Raw genomic sequence first — 12689 nt, 5'->3', positions numbered from 1 at the left:
AAAATGATTTATAAATGCACAAGATAGCTTTCTGCTATAGTGAGTTCCATGGAAAGGAAATTTAAGAAGCCTTCACCTTGTAAGAATTTTGAGAAAAGAGGAAGATCTGGGTGGAGCATAATTATATGCTCCCATGTCAGTTCAAAGAGCAAGTTAAAGCAGCCAAACCTGGGTACTTCAGGACGTTTGTAGAGGACACACATTGGTGACTTTCTGTTAATGGATGTGATCTCTATGAACATATTCCTCTTGTGTATCTTCATGATTGTTGGATGTGTGTAAGTATATTATATGATAAATCAGAGCATGTGTATGCCCCTACTCCACCCAGTTGTCAGTTACATCTGTTGTGTCTTAAAAAGATGTAGTCTTCCCAATTTACAGAACTTGTGGACATACTTGGTTGGAGCCACATCTCTGACAGAAGTATCAGATGTAGGTCCATTTCTTGAAATATGTGACAGACTTTGTTACGATGAGGTTGCAGAGATCGAACATTTGTGTGTGCAGTATGAAGTTTAGTGCATTTAGCTACAAGGCTCATGAAGATACTAGATAGTAGGACTTTAGGCCAGTGAGGTTATGAGAACAAAGCATACCAGAGTGCATTATGGTAGGGGAGCAAGGTTCCTTGAAGTGAAAGTGAGAGATATCTCCAGGAGGAGGGAGGTTTTGTGGCCAAGGCCACCATGCTTTGCACTGGTCAGTGAATGGTCAACTGAAGACACGAAGAGAAAGTTCCTGAACAGAGCTAGAATAATCTATGCACAACAATACTGAAAGCAAGATAAATGGAATGACAGACTGCTGTCTTATTGTTGGTCCTAATGATGAGTAACCACAGTAATATGACGATAATTTACAGTCTTATTTCTACTTCAATAATTTATCATCTGAATCAGAGCCTTGTGAGCATATTGAAGTAATAGTGAATTAATGAATAGTATTGGTATTGGAGTTACGAGAATTGAGCAGAAAATTAGTACTAAAAATAATCCTAGACAAACAGATAAAAATAAGAGGGAAAACTCTTTCAAATATAATATTAGTAAAACAAATTGTTTCTTTGCAAAATAAAAACCTGAAAGTGAACACACAAAATTTGGGCAAATTTTTTAGCTTCTAAAGTCCAGACACTCCAGTTGATGTGCATTGCAGACTGATCATTCCTATTTTAGTTCTTCACCATTATCCTGCCATCGTTTGTCCACATGTTTTGCAGCTGAAGTCTTGGAATCACACTGCTCAAAATCTTCAGTCTTTCAAAACTGAGATCCTTGCTTATTGTCAAACCTAACTTCAGGAGTTTCTGGCTCAAAAGCTTGTCAGCTGATATGGAGTCATTATAACAAAAAAATCTATTTTGAAACTACTACTGGAATAACTCTTTGCTGCAGAAAGTAATGTGATTCATGGTCAAACAAAAATGACTGATTGAGAAGCAGGAAAGAAAAATTCTCAGGAAAATATTTGGACCAGTTTTCGGTGAACGAATTTGGATATGGAGTCCCTTTAGAGAGATTTATAGACAGACAGAAACAATAAGAGACAGCTTTAGATAAAAAGTGATAAAATTTTGTGGATGCATCACAGGATGACCGTCGACAGGCTCACAAGGCAGAGCTCTGAGGTAGCAAGCACTAGCAAAAGCAATTCAAAATTGGTCATCGGTACAGAAGTAGTTGGACTCTCACAAGATAACATAATAAATCGAAAGAGAGTCAAGACAGACCATGAAACATACTTAAACAGCAACACATGGAAAACAGAAATGGATATAAATATTTGGAAGACCACAAGAGAGACCACAGAGGACATACACTATGTGATCAAAAGTGTCCAGACAGCTGCCTGAAAAATGGCTTAAAAATTCGTGGCGCCCTCCATCAGTAATGCTGGAATTGAATATAGTGTTGGCCCATCCTTACCCATGGTGACAGGTTTCATTCTCGCAAGCATACGTTCAATCAGGTGCTGGAATGTTTCTTGCGGAATGGCAGCCGATTCTTAACAGGTGTTGCACTGAGGAGAGGCATCGATGTCAGTCGGTGATGCCTGGCATGAAGTCAGCTTTCCAAAACATCCCAGAGGTATTCTAAAGGATTCAGGTCAGGTCTCTGTGCAGGCCAGTCCGTTACAGGGATGTTATTGTCGTGTAACCACTCCGCCATTGGCCGTGCATTATGAACAGGTGCTCAATTGTGTTGACAGCTGCAATTGCCATCCCAAAATTGGTCTTCAACAGTGGGAAACAAGAAGGTGCTTAAAACATCAATATAGACCTGTGCTGTGATAGCGCCACACAAAACAACAAGGGGTGAAAACCCCCTCCATGAAAAACATTGACACCATAACACCAGAATCACCTCCGAATTTTATTGTTGGCATTACACACACTGGCAGATGATGTTCACCAGGTATTTGCCGTACCCACATCCTGCCATTAGGTCACCACATCGTGTACTGTGATTCTTCATTCCACAGAACAATTTTCCACTGTTCAATTGTGCAATGGTTTCGCTCCTTACAACAGGCAAGGCATCGTTCGGCATTTACCTGCGTCATGTGTGGCTTATGATCAGGTGCTCGACGGTGAAATATAAGGTTTCTCACTGCCCACCTAACAATCATAATACCTGCAGTGAATAATGACGACGTCTGGAATTCCTGTGTGATGGTCTGTATAAATGTCTGCCGGTTACACATTACGGCCCCCTCCAACTGCCAGCAGTTTCTGTAAGTCAACAAACGAGATCAGCCTGTACTATTGTGTGCTCTATGTGTCCCTCCACGTTTCCACTTCACTATCACGTCGGAAACAGTGGACCTAAGTACGTTTAGGAGTGTGGAAATCTGACATACAGACATATGAAATAAGTGATGCCCAACCACCTGACCAAGTTAGAAGTCTGTGGGTTCTGCAGAGTGCCCCATTCTGCTCTCTCATGATGTCTGATGACTACAGAGTTCACTGATATGGAGTACCTAGCAGTAGGTAACAGCACAATGCACCTCATATGAAAAACCGATGTTTTTGGGGGTATTTGATCAAAAGTATCCACATTGTGTATGTAAAGAAATGGGGAAGGATGTAGGAATAGGAAAAAAAAATTTTAAATTTAGACACATCTCTTAAGAGTTAATGTATGAAATAGTAATGATGATAATAATGTAATCTGGAAACATCTCCCATAATTATCAGTGTGAGGAGATTAGCAATAGTCATAGGTAGCTGATTGTCAGTAGACTTCACAGAAGTAATCTGCAGTAGCAGCTTCTGCTTTTTAATATGCTATGCGTCACATTCTGCAACCCTCTAGACAATATGGTTTGTGGAATAAAATGAGTAGATCCAAGAATGAGTGAATGAATGAATGAATAACTAACCAACCTTCCCACCCTCTCTCTGACCAGGATATAGGCTACAGTATGATTTCACACTGAAAGAGAAATTAAATTTATGAATGAAATAAAAAAAATGAAGAAATAAATTTAGCACAAGAAAACAGAGTAAGATTACCCTATTTTACTGAAAGGGAAGTGATAGCTGTGTAACTAGAACATGTGTAGGTTCCTAAAAGGTTATATCCTGGACACGAATAAAGATACAAATGTAGGATAACTTTATTTTCAGATGTATAGCTATAAAGCTTTTATTTGCAGAAGAACCATTCAATTTATCATGAGTACATCTTCTATATGCATGCATGTGTAATGGGGTACTTTCCACAATTTGGTTTAAGTTCCGTGTTTTCATTCACTTTTGACAAAAGTTCACTATTCCTTCAACTGGACACGCAACAAACATTGAGGCAATAGACTTGTCCCATACTTATTGAAACACATTTGCAGTTCTTGTGCTCAAAGTTATTTTTTTGTATTTAGTGAACCTTAAGTTACTGCATGGCAAGGCAAATAGATGGAGCCTTCCACAAACCCCGACAAAAAAATGACATAATGTGAGATCAAACAAAATTCATGGTCGGCAGGTGAATGAATGTGAGATGTGTATGCCCCTTATGGCTGATACATCAATAAGGCAGCTTATTGTTAAGAAGTGATCTTTCATGCAGGTGCCAGTGTGGTGATGCTCCATCCTGGTGAAAAATGATTTTTTTCTCTGGATAGTTTCCTTTGCATCTATCTCAAAACCTTCTGTTATTTCTATTTATGTCAAAATTTCATGTCTTGTGAAGTTCCTTGCTGTACTGATTATATTCCTCATTAATAACATGAAAGTGTTGCTTCATTAAATTACATAATTTGAATAACAAATCATGACCACCACCAAGAAATGGTTTCTTTTTCCAATTCACAATACATTATCCTAGTCTTTGTTATAACTCATTTTCAATGCAGTTATTTTTTTAAAAATCAATCAATTAATTAATATAGTTACCTTAATTCAACTTACTGTGAGAGATGAGAGATGACTCAGTCTTTCTTGTTATTGTGAAATAGTTTGCTTAATCTGACACAGTTCTCATTAGGTGATCATCTTCGGGTTTGCTGACTGCATTTCAGGATTATCCTTTATGTTAAAGGTTTTCTGCTAGGCTCCAGTAACAAACTTGTTTTAGTGCTATTGTAGCTGTCCACATTCTGATTGCTTCTTCATATTTATTCATTGTATACTGGCTGTTTATAATTGGCCACCTGAATTTATCTGCAGTTGTATTAATCCACCGCCTGCTGTGAAATGTATGAAAGCACATTCTTTCATTTGGAGAGAACACTGTCCTCATTGTGACCATGTTGTTTATTTCCTATTTATGGTACTACACAATTCTTTGTCTTTCATATGCCTATAAAATAACACCACTTCATGTAATAATTCCTATAGCTTTCATCTCGAGCTGTACTCCTGAATTTCCTCTGTGGATGAAACTGATGGGACATTTAATGACTTTGATGTTCCATGCAGTGAGCTATCTCAAGAGAATGGTATAATATTGAATGCTGCAGTTGTGAAAAAAAAATACGTTTAATAGCAGTTCAGATAGATATTTCTTCAGTTCTTTTCTTTGCCAGTTTCATCAATAAAAATCAGACGATTTTTTACATTTTTCTCTGGTACTTTGCCCAACTGTATGTGCCCGAGAGGTGAAAGGTATTTCAGGCATTTAATTTTGAAGTATCAAGTAGGAAATTTGTTTTCAAATAAATCAATGTTTCTATAGTTACTTACACAGCTAAAAAGAAAGTGCTGAAATGAAGTGTTAATTTTTACCTATAATTTTCTTCCATAATTGCTACATTTATGTAGTGTCTCTTTTTGATAATACTACTTCAAAGTATTGTTTGGAACATTCAGATGTTAGTGGGTGTTAATACAATTTTATTTATTTACTGTTTCATCAGTTTTAAATCACCAGTAATTCTTTGTACTATTTCAGGTGGCAGCCTCAATAAGAAAAGCATCTGATAGTTTAAGGTACGTTTGTATTATTCACTGCAGAATTTTTCGAGCAGTATAAATTTTTAGTTACTCCATGTGAAAGGAAAACAAACAATAACCCCTAGGGACCAAAATACCATAAGTTATTTTCAAATAGTTCTGTTTTTGGAGTTCTATTTTTTCTATATATTAACCATTTGCAGTATATACAAACAATGTATACTGACTACAGCAACATTATGCATGTTATCAGAGAAAACACTACTATATGTAGTATTCTGTTATTGCAGAAAATTAAAAAGATGCTTACAGATATTACAAGGTACATCAGTCCCATTTATAACAGTGGTTTGCAATAACTGCACAAACGGAACAAAAAAGCCATTTGTGATTAACTGTCAATCCAAGCTTTCCAATAATGAGAGTAGATGCAAGGTGAAGCATTAATTTTATGTTCTTAAAACATAACAGTTTCTCAGATTTACTGATCACCCAAGAATGTTGTTTACTGCTGGCCCCACGATGCCACATGTCACCTTTTGTTTTGTGGGTTTGACTTGGCAGAAGTTGTAAGTAAATACTAGTTTTGTCCACATTGCTGGCATAAGATACAGGAAACTTTTCTCCCTTGGTCAAATTCATGCAACCAATGTTTGCCCCTTCTTCATCAACTTTATTCATTTCATTTACTATCACTGAGCATGAAATTAGGCTTCTATTTTGGAACTTACACAGCCAACAAACAAAACAATTGAAGTCTGTTTTGAATGTCTAAATTTTCTGCAGTCTAATTTGTTGTTCACTGAATTAGATTTCCACTTACAGGTACATTGCAGGTGCACATGTAGCTGAAGCACTGTAAAAGTAAAAATTCAGCATCTTCATATACAGGGTGTTGCAAAAAGGTATGGCCAAACTTTCATGAAACATTCCTCATACACAAAGTAAGAGAATGTGTTATGTGGACATGTCTGGAAATGCTTACTTTCCATGTTAGTGCTCATTTTATTACTTCTCTTCAAATCACATTAATCATGAAATGGAAACACACAACAACAAAATGTACAAGCGTGACTTCAAACACTTTGTTACAGGAAATGTTCAAAATGTCCTCCGTTAGCAAGGATACACGTATCCACCCTCCGTCGCATGGAATCTCTAATGCGCTGATGCAGCCCTGGAGAATGGCGTATTGTTTCACAGCCGTCCACAATACGAACACGGAGAGTCTCTGCATTTGGTACCGAGGTTGCGTAGACAAGAGCTTTCAAATGCCCCCATAAATGAAAGCCAAGAGGGTTGAGGTCAGGAGAGGGTGGAGGTCATGGAATTGGTCCGCCTCTACCAATCCATCAGTCACCGAATCTGTTGTTGAGAAGCATACAAACACTTCCAATGAAATGTGCAGGAGCTCCATCGTACATGAACCACATGTTTTGTCGTACTTGTAAAGGCACATGTTCTAGCAGCACAGGTAGAGTATCCCATAAGAAATGATGATAACATGCTCCATTGAGCGTAGGTGGACGAAACTAAAATGAGCTCTAACATGGAAATTAAGCGTTTCTGGACACATGTCCACAAAACATCTTTTCTTTATTTGTGTGTGAGGAATGTTCCCTCAAAGTTTGGCTGTACCTTTTTGTAACACCCTGTATAACACTGTGAAGTCACTTCAGGAAGCACCTGGAACACAGAGCAGCAGAATTAAGAACATTTCATTTAAGTAGTGTAGATAATGTAGATTTGCTGAGTCTAAACCTTCTTCCAATTGTGCTGTTTTTCAATACACCATATTCAGCTTCCTGCAGAATTTTTACTTTCACTTGCTTATCTATGCTTGTGCTTCCTACAGCATGACAACCCTTTCACTTCTTGGAACTCAAAGTTACTACTACTGGCTCTATTTAAAGAATATAAAAGCACATCTCACCATGGAATTGCACTGTTGATGGAATCTAGTTTTTCACACTGTTTGTGTCACAATTGTTTTCCTTGTTGATGGTGATTGTTGAGCAATGTTATGCACAAAGGTCAGCTAGAGAAACATTGGGAAAAAAGAAAAACATTGACAATTCAGGTTTAATGAAAAATGTAATGGTGCTACAGACTAAAACACAGTTTGTAATTCATGCTGACGGAAATTTGTTAACCAGTAAAACATTGTACAATATCATGTACATCACTGCCAGTACTGATACTCTGCTGGTGTTAACCAAGGGTCCGCCTTAAGTGAGTTCATGTTAAGCCTGATGTTTGAAATATACATGCTGGTTCATTATTATTGATAAGTATAAATATTACAAAGCAGTTACGTTAGTAACACATTCTATAAAACAGCTGGTTTGTGTGTCTGTTCTTTAATAAAAGAGTGTACTTCTTTTATACAGAAGTGCAGGTGAGGTGTCAGCAGCTGTATAGTGCTAACTATTGTAATTGAAAATGACTTGGAAGTCATACAAATTCAATGTGATGGGTACAGGCTAATGTCCTACCATGTAGAACAAGTAAGAGGAAAGGGTGAGTGGTTATATACCCAAAACCTGGAGTCAAGTTTCAGCCCCTTCAGATTAATGAATGTTGGTGTGAACAACTCTTTGATTACTGTGTCAGCATTGTGGATTGGGAAACAAGCTTGTTGTATTCACAGTTTACAGGCCGCCATCATGTTCTTAAATTTCATAAAGCAGCTGTAGTCAGCTTTAGTAAGGCCATGAAGACTTAACTGGTGAGTCATCTTTTGTGACTTGTGAGAAGGTAACGAAGGACACCTGGAATCCCCTATGTCTGAATATGGGAAATCTAACACAGTACAATTCCCCAAAAGGACTTAGTGCACACATTGAAAATTTGGCTGATTTGGGAGCAAAACTGATAGTGATTTATCTGGCCATGACAGTAAAATGAATATTGATCCGTTGTGCTCAGATCATTGGAGGAAACTATTGTCATCACAGAATTAGAGGGAAATTACAGGACAAATGTTATCAGTAGGTATATAAGGGGCAGAGTTTGGATGGACAGTTAAACTTTGTGTTAATAATTTTCCTAGTATTCTTATTCTGTAAACCACCACAATACTGACTGGAAGTAAGAGCAAGAGATGAATAACTCGTTGGACTTGATTATGTTATGCAAGGTAGAGAGAGCTCTACCTACTTCAGAAGACAACAAACTGTGATAGTGGAATATTCTGCTATACTGTCTGTAGTGCACAATCAGATCTTCCTTTGTGCTCAGTAAAGCTCTTTTTTTCCTGTCACAAGATGTTCTCATCCCAAATTGTAGCTATGCCTTTTTGGTGTTTGAACTGTAGTAGCCACTTGACCTGTTGTGTAGGAAGGCAGGACTGATGAGGTTGCAAAATCATTTTTAGGAAAACATTCAATTCTGCATTTACTGTGTATATCCATGGTAAACATTTACCATTTTTCACCTAGTAAATGCTCACAGATGAGTGTGACTGCTGTGTCTAGATTTAAACCTGTTCCTTGCGAAGCACTGTGAAATAAGAGATTAATATCTCTGATTAGGCCTATATGATAAGCATCACACACCCTTCAGCAATGTTCTGAGGTGAGTCACACAGTTGTTTGGGAAGCATTGGATTTCTGCGGTATCCTAGCAATGGATTCTGTGGTATCATAGCAATGGACCGACTGCTGTACCTACAATTGAACCAATGTGATGATTCCGTTTGGTATCTCCACATATTGCTACACACAAGAACATATGAGAGTAGTGATAGGATACTATGTTTCTCCTTTTTGTGAAATACACTATTTTTAGTCATAATGTTTGAAGCTAGCTGGCAATCCTTGCACTACTTCAAAATTTTATCTAGGTACAAGCTGATACATTCTTTTAAGTTCTTTATAATTGACAGAGCTAGTAATTATATGTGCCTGTACAGTTGTGGATAGTTTTGCCTTTTATCTGTCTTGGCTATGAAACTGAGTCAACAATACTGTTCATTATAGTTTACCTACATTTCTATATTCTTATTTGTAATAACTTCTACTGGTGCATTACCCTTCTTTTCTCTGTATTCACCTGACCAGAAATGTTGTTCTTCCTCCCATGCACCACACTAATTCCCACCAAATCAATCTTCAACTTATCCATTTCTCATTTCATGTTCTCTGACTCACCTAATCAATCAAGGGACTTCATATTCCACACTCTGACTTGTAGCGATATTGTTTCTTTCACCTGATGATGATATCCACGAGCATAGCCCCCTCCCAGAGATCTTATTGGGAGGCTATATTGCTACTGGAATATTTTACCAAGTTGGATGTCATGATCATTAAACTATACAGCAGACCAGCATGTGGTTATAACAGGTGTAGTTCCCCTTGCTTTTAGCTGTTCACAGTACTAACATAGCAAGGCCATGTTGGCTAATGGTACAAGACCAATTGTATAATCATCCAAACCATTCTGCATTTACATCTACATAGATACCCTGCAAGCTAGCATATGGTAGGTATGGTGGTGGCTGGTACCTTTACTGCTAGAAAGACCTGCCATCCATCTTCATTAACCACATGTTAGTGTGTGGACCCTCCCTAGATATCCTTCCATTGCAGTTTTATGTACTTTGTCTATTTTGTTAAGGCATGCATGTCAGTTCACTTTGCCAAGATAAATGTTTCATATGGTAAATGGGTGCCACACAACTGAAACATGTGAAATAATTTAGCTGTTACCAAAAAGTCACAAAATTAGGAAATCATGACATTGTGCCATGGAGATGCTGATAGACTTTTTAATTGTACACTTAATATCATATATTCTCACTACATACTTTAGTAAGTTATTGGTTATCATAAGTTATTGTTTGGAAGCTACACAGGAATTAGGATTGGCTGGTAGAAATGAGGCAACACATACTTGAGGAAAATTATGAATAACTAAAATGGTAAGCTGCAGTTAAAATATATAATATTAAACTCAAGTTAATAAGGGTTAACAGTATGTGTAACTGCTCGTGTAATCAGCTTTGAGATGATGCCATAAGTCCCAAATATCACAAGCTTTGTTGTACTGTGTCATTTAAGGGACAAGAACTCCATGAGAAATACCAGAAAGCTGCATATGAATCAGGAACATAAGTGTCGCAACAGTTGTACCAACTTGAACCATGACTGTCCAGCAATAGACTAGGATACCTGCATGTCACTCACTTTTGTTATGGGAAGGTTGTTCCAATGTGACATCTTGGTATATTCAGTGTTGGAACTTTCACTAGCAAAGTCTTCAAGAACACATTTGATGGGGGTACTTGGGGGGTTGTGGCAGCTGATGGGGGTGTTACTTGATGTTCTACTCTATCCCAACAGAACAAGATAGAAAATATTTGAAACTTAAAGCCACCACCATACTCATTGGAGAAAAAACATAAATGAAATAACAACTGTCAAAATAATCAGACTTGATGCTTCCAGAGCATCAGATACAAATACCCTATCCCATGAATCACAAGTGGACTCAGCCCCTGGATGCAAACATTGATGGTTTTGTGTTGGAACCACCAAGTTCCACAGTGAAAACCCTAAAATTGTCATCTCCCTAATCAATTGTAGTAATGACACAAAAGCTTATCATTGATTTAATTACTCCTATACTGCAATGGAACATTCATAGTTTGATAGCACATGTGTATTAAATGAAACTTTTTATTTGTAGACAGTCACAGTATTTCACGTGAGTCACTCTGTAAATGTTTCGATACTCCCATGCTGTCAGGGCACAGTATCTGACTGGTTGCCACTGTGAGTAAGGATTGCTGAATGGACAACCTTTTTTTTTTTTTTTACTGTGTGTGAGGCATAAGTGAGGCTAAGTGAGGACTGAGATCAGACACTAGCTGTATGAATTCTTAGGGGAGTTACTCAATGATAACAATAGATATTGTTTTGATTTGCTAAGATCCTCTTTGCAAGAAGCATTGCTAATATTGTCCTAAAATTTTGCCAGCCATTTCATTTGTAGGAGATATTAATGTCAGTAATATGCAGGTGTAATGCCAGCATCTACTGGTGGGTTGTGAGATGAACTATGTCTACTAAATACAAGTGCTAAAATTTACTTCAGCACAGTTATTTGTTTGCTCACAACTAGTCTCTAATCCTGCTTAATTATAATTTTATCCTACACATATACTCATGTCAAAAGGTGGTCACTGAGGTGGGTACCACATAGAACAAACACAGGATTGTTTTACCATCTGCTGATATTCAAAATTGCTTACATCTTGCCAGACTATGATTATTGCAAGGTAGATTCACCACACTGCACTTGCCCTGTTGTGGAAGTAAGTGTCAACCCACAGTCTTCACCATCTGCAAAGCTTGGTGATAGTTGCAATGTTGTTTGTCTACAGTGAATATTTAGCACAGAACAGCTGTCTGCATCGTTTCTTTTGTGATCTGGGTCAACAAAAATATGAGTAGCAATGAGGAGGATTTATTATTGTTGTGATAGCCCATAAAACTCCTGTATCAGGCAGGAACAAACCTAAACACCAGAGGGGAGAAAAGGTGGCAACTCAGACAGTGTTGATGTAATGCCACAAGAAACCTAGATATGACTTATTATTTTCAAGTAGTGCCACATAACAGCTGAACTAGTAGTAAAATTTCAGCTTTATGTGGGAAAGCAATCATGCCTCTTCTACTGAACCCAGGGGAAAATGATACATTGCACAATAATTACCGTAAGGTGGCCCTCACCAACAGTAAGCCAAATGACAAGAAAAATTCTATCAGCAAGTGCCATACCTGGTCTGTAGAATCCAAGAAACTGAGCACTCACATCCAGTGTACATTTGAAGGATATTGCTCCATCCTCACAATGTGAATGACTGGAATACACTGCCTTTCCCTAATCAGATAATATGTTGGAACAGTGTGTAATTGTGACTGTGTCCTCCTTGTATATGTGTTGATAGGAGTGTTTGGGCAAAGGCAGTGCCTGCCATCTGTCACCTGTGAGCTTTGATAGTGGGAGGTTTTTCCAGCCACTTTGATAATGGGCATCTACTCTTATAATATGGCCTATGTGGAAGCAACTGTGTAAGTAATATACCTACATAGGGCATACCGAAAAGGTGTTTCTTTTTAAAAAAATTCAGCATACAGTACTGTAGTCAGTGGTATATAATATTCTACATTAGTGTCTGGAGATTTTAGACAGAAGCCCATTTTACTGACAGGTTCTCTTAAAGAAAGTTTTCTGGTGTATGCCATTATTGACACAGTGTATAACTGTTCTATGCAATGTAGTG

At 37.7% G+C, this 12689-nt stretch overlaps 1 protein-coding gene across 1 annotated transcript in view; it reads left to right on the top strand.

Moving 5' to 3' along the window:
* LOC124553228 (zinc finger protein 3 homolog) overlaps positions 1-12689 on the top strand; it is a 198795-nt gene that overhangs the window by 108890 nt on the left and 77216 nt on the right. Inside the window, exon 5 of the mRNA XM_047127118.1 lies at positions 5397-5434. Within this exon, the coding sequence (XP_046983074.1) occupies positions 5397-5434 (38 nt within the window). The remainder of the gene's footprint in view (positions 1-5396; positions 5435-12689) is intronic.

The sequence above is a fragment of the Schistocerca americana genome, chromosome 11, assembly GCF_021461395.2.
Source record: "Schistocerca americana isolate TAMUIC-IGC-003095 chromosome 11, iqSchAmer2.1, whole genome shotgun sequence".
In the NCBI taxonomy this organism is placed as follows: Eukaryota; Metazoa; Arthropoda; class Insecta; order Orthoptera; family Acrididae; genus Schistocerca; species Schistocerca americana.
This window is presented reverse-complemented; position numbering and strand designations above follow the sequence as displayed.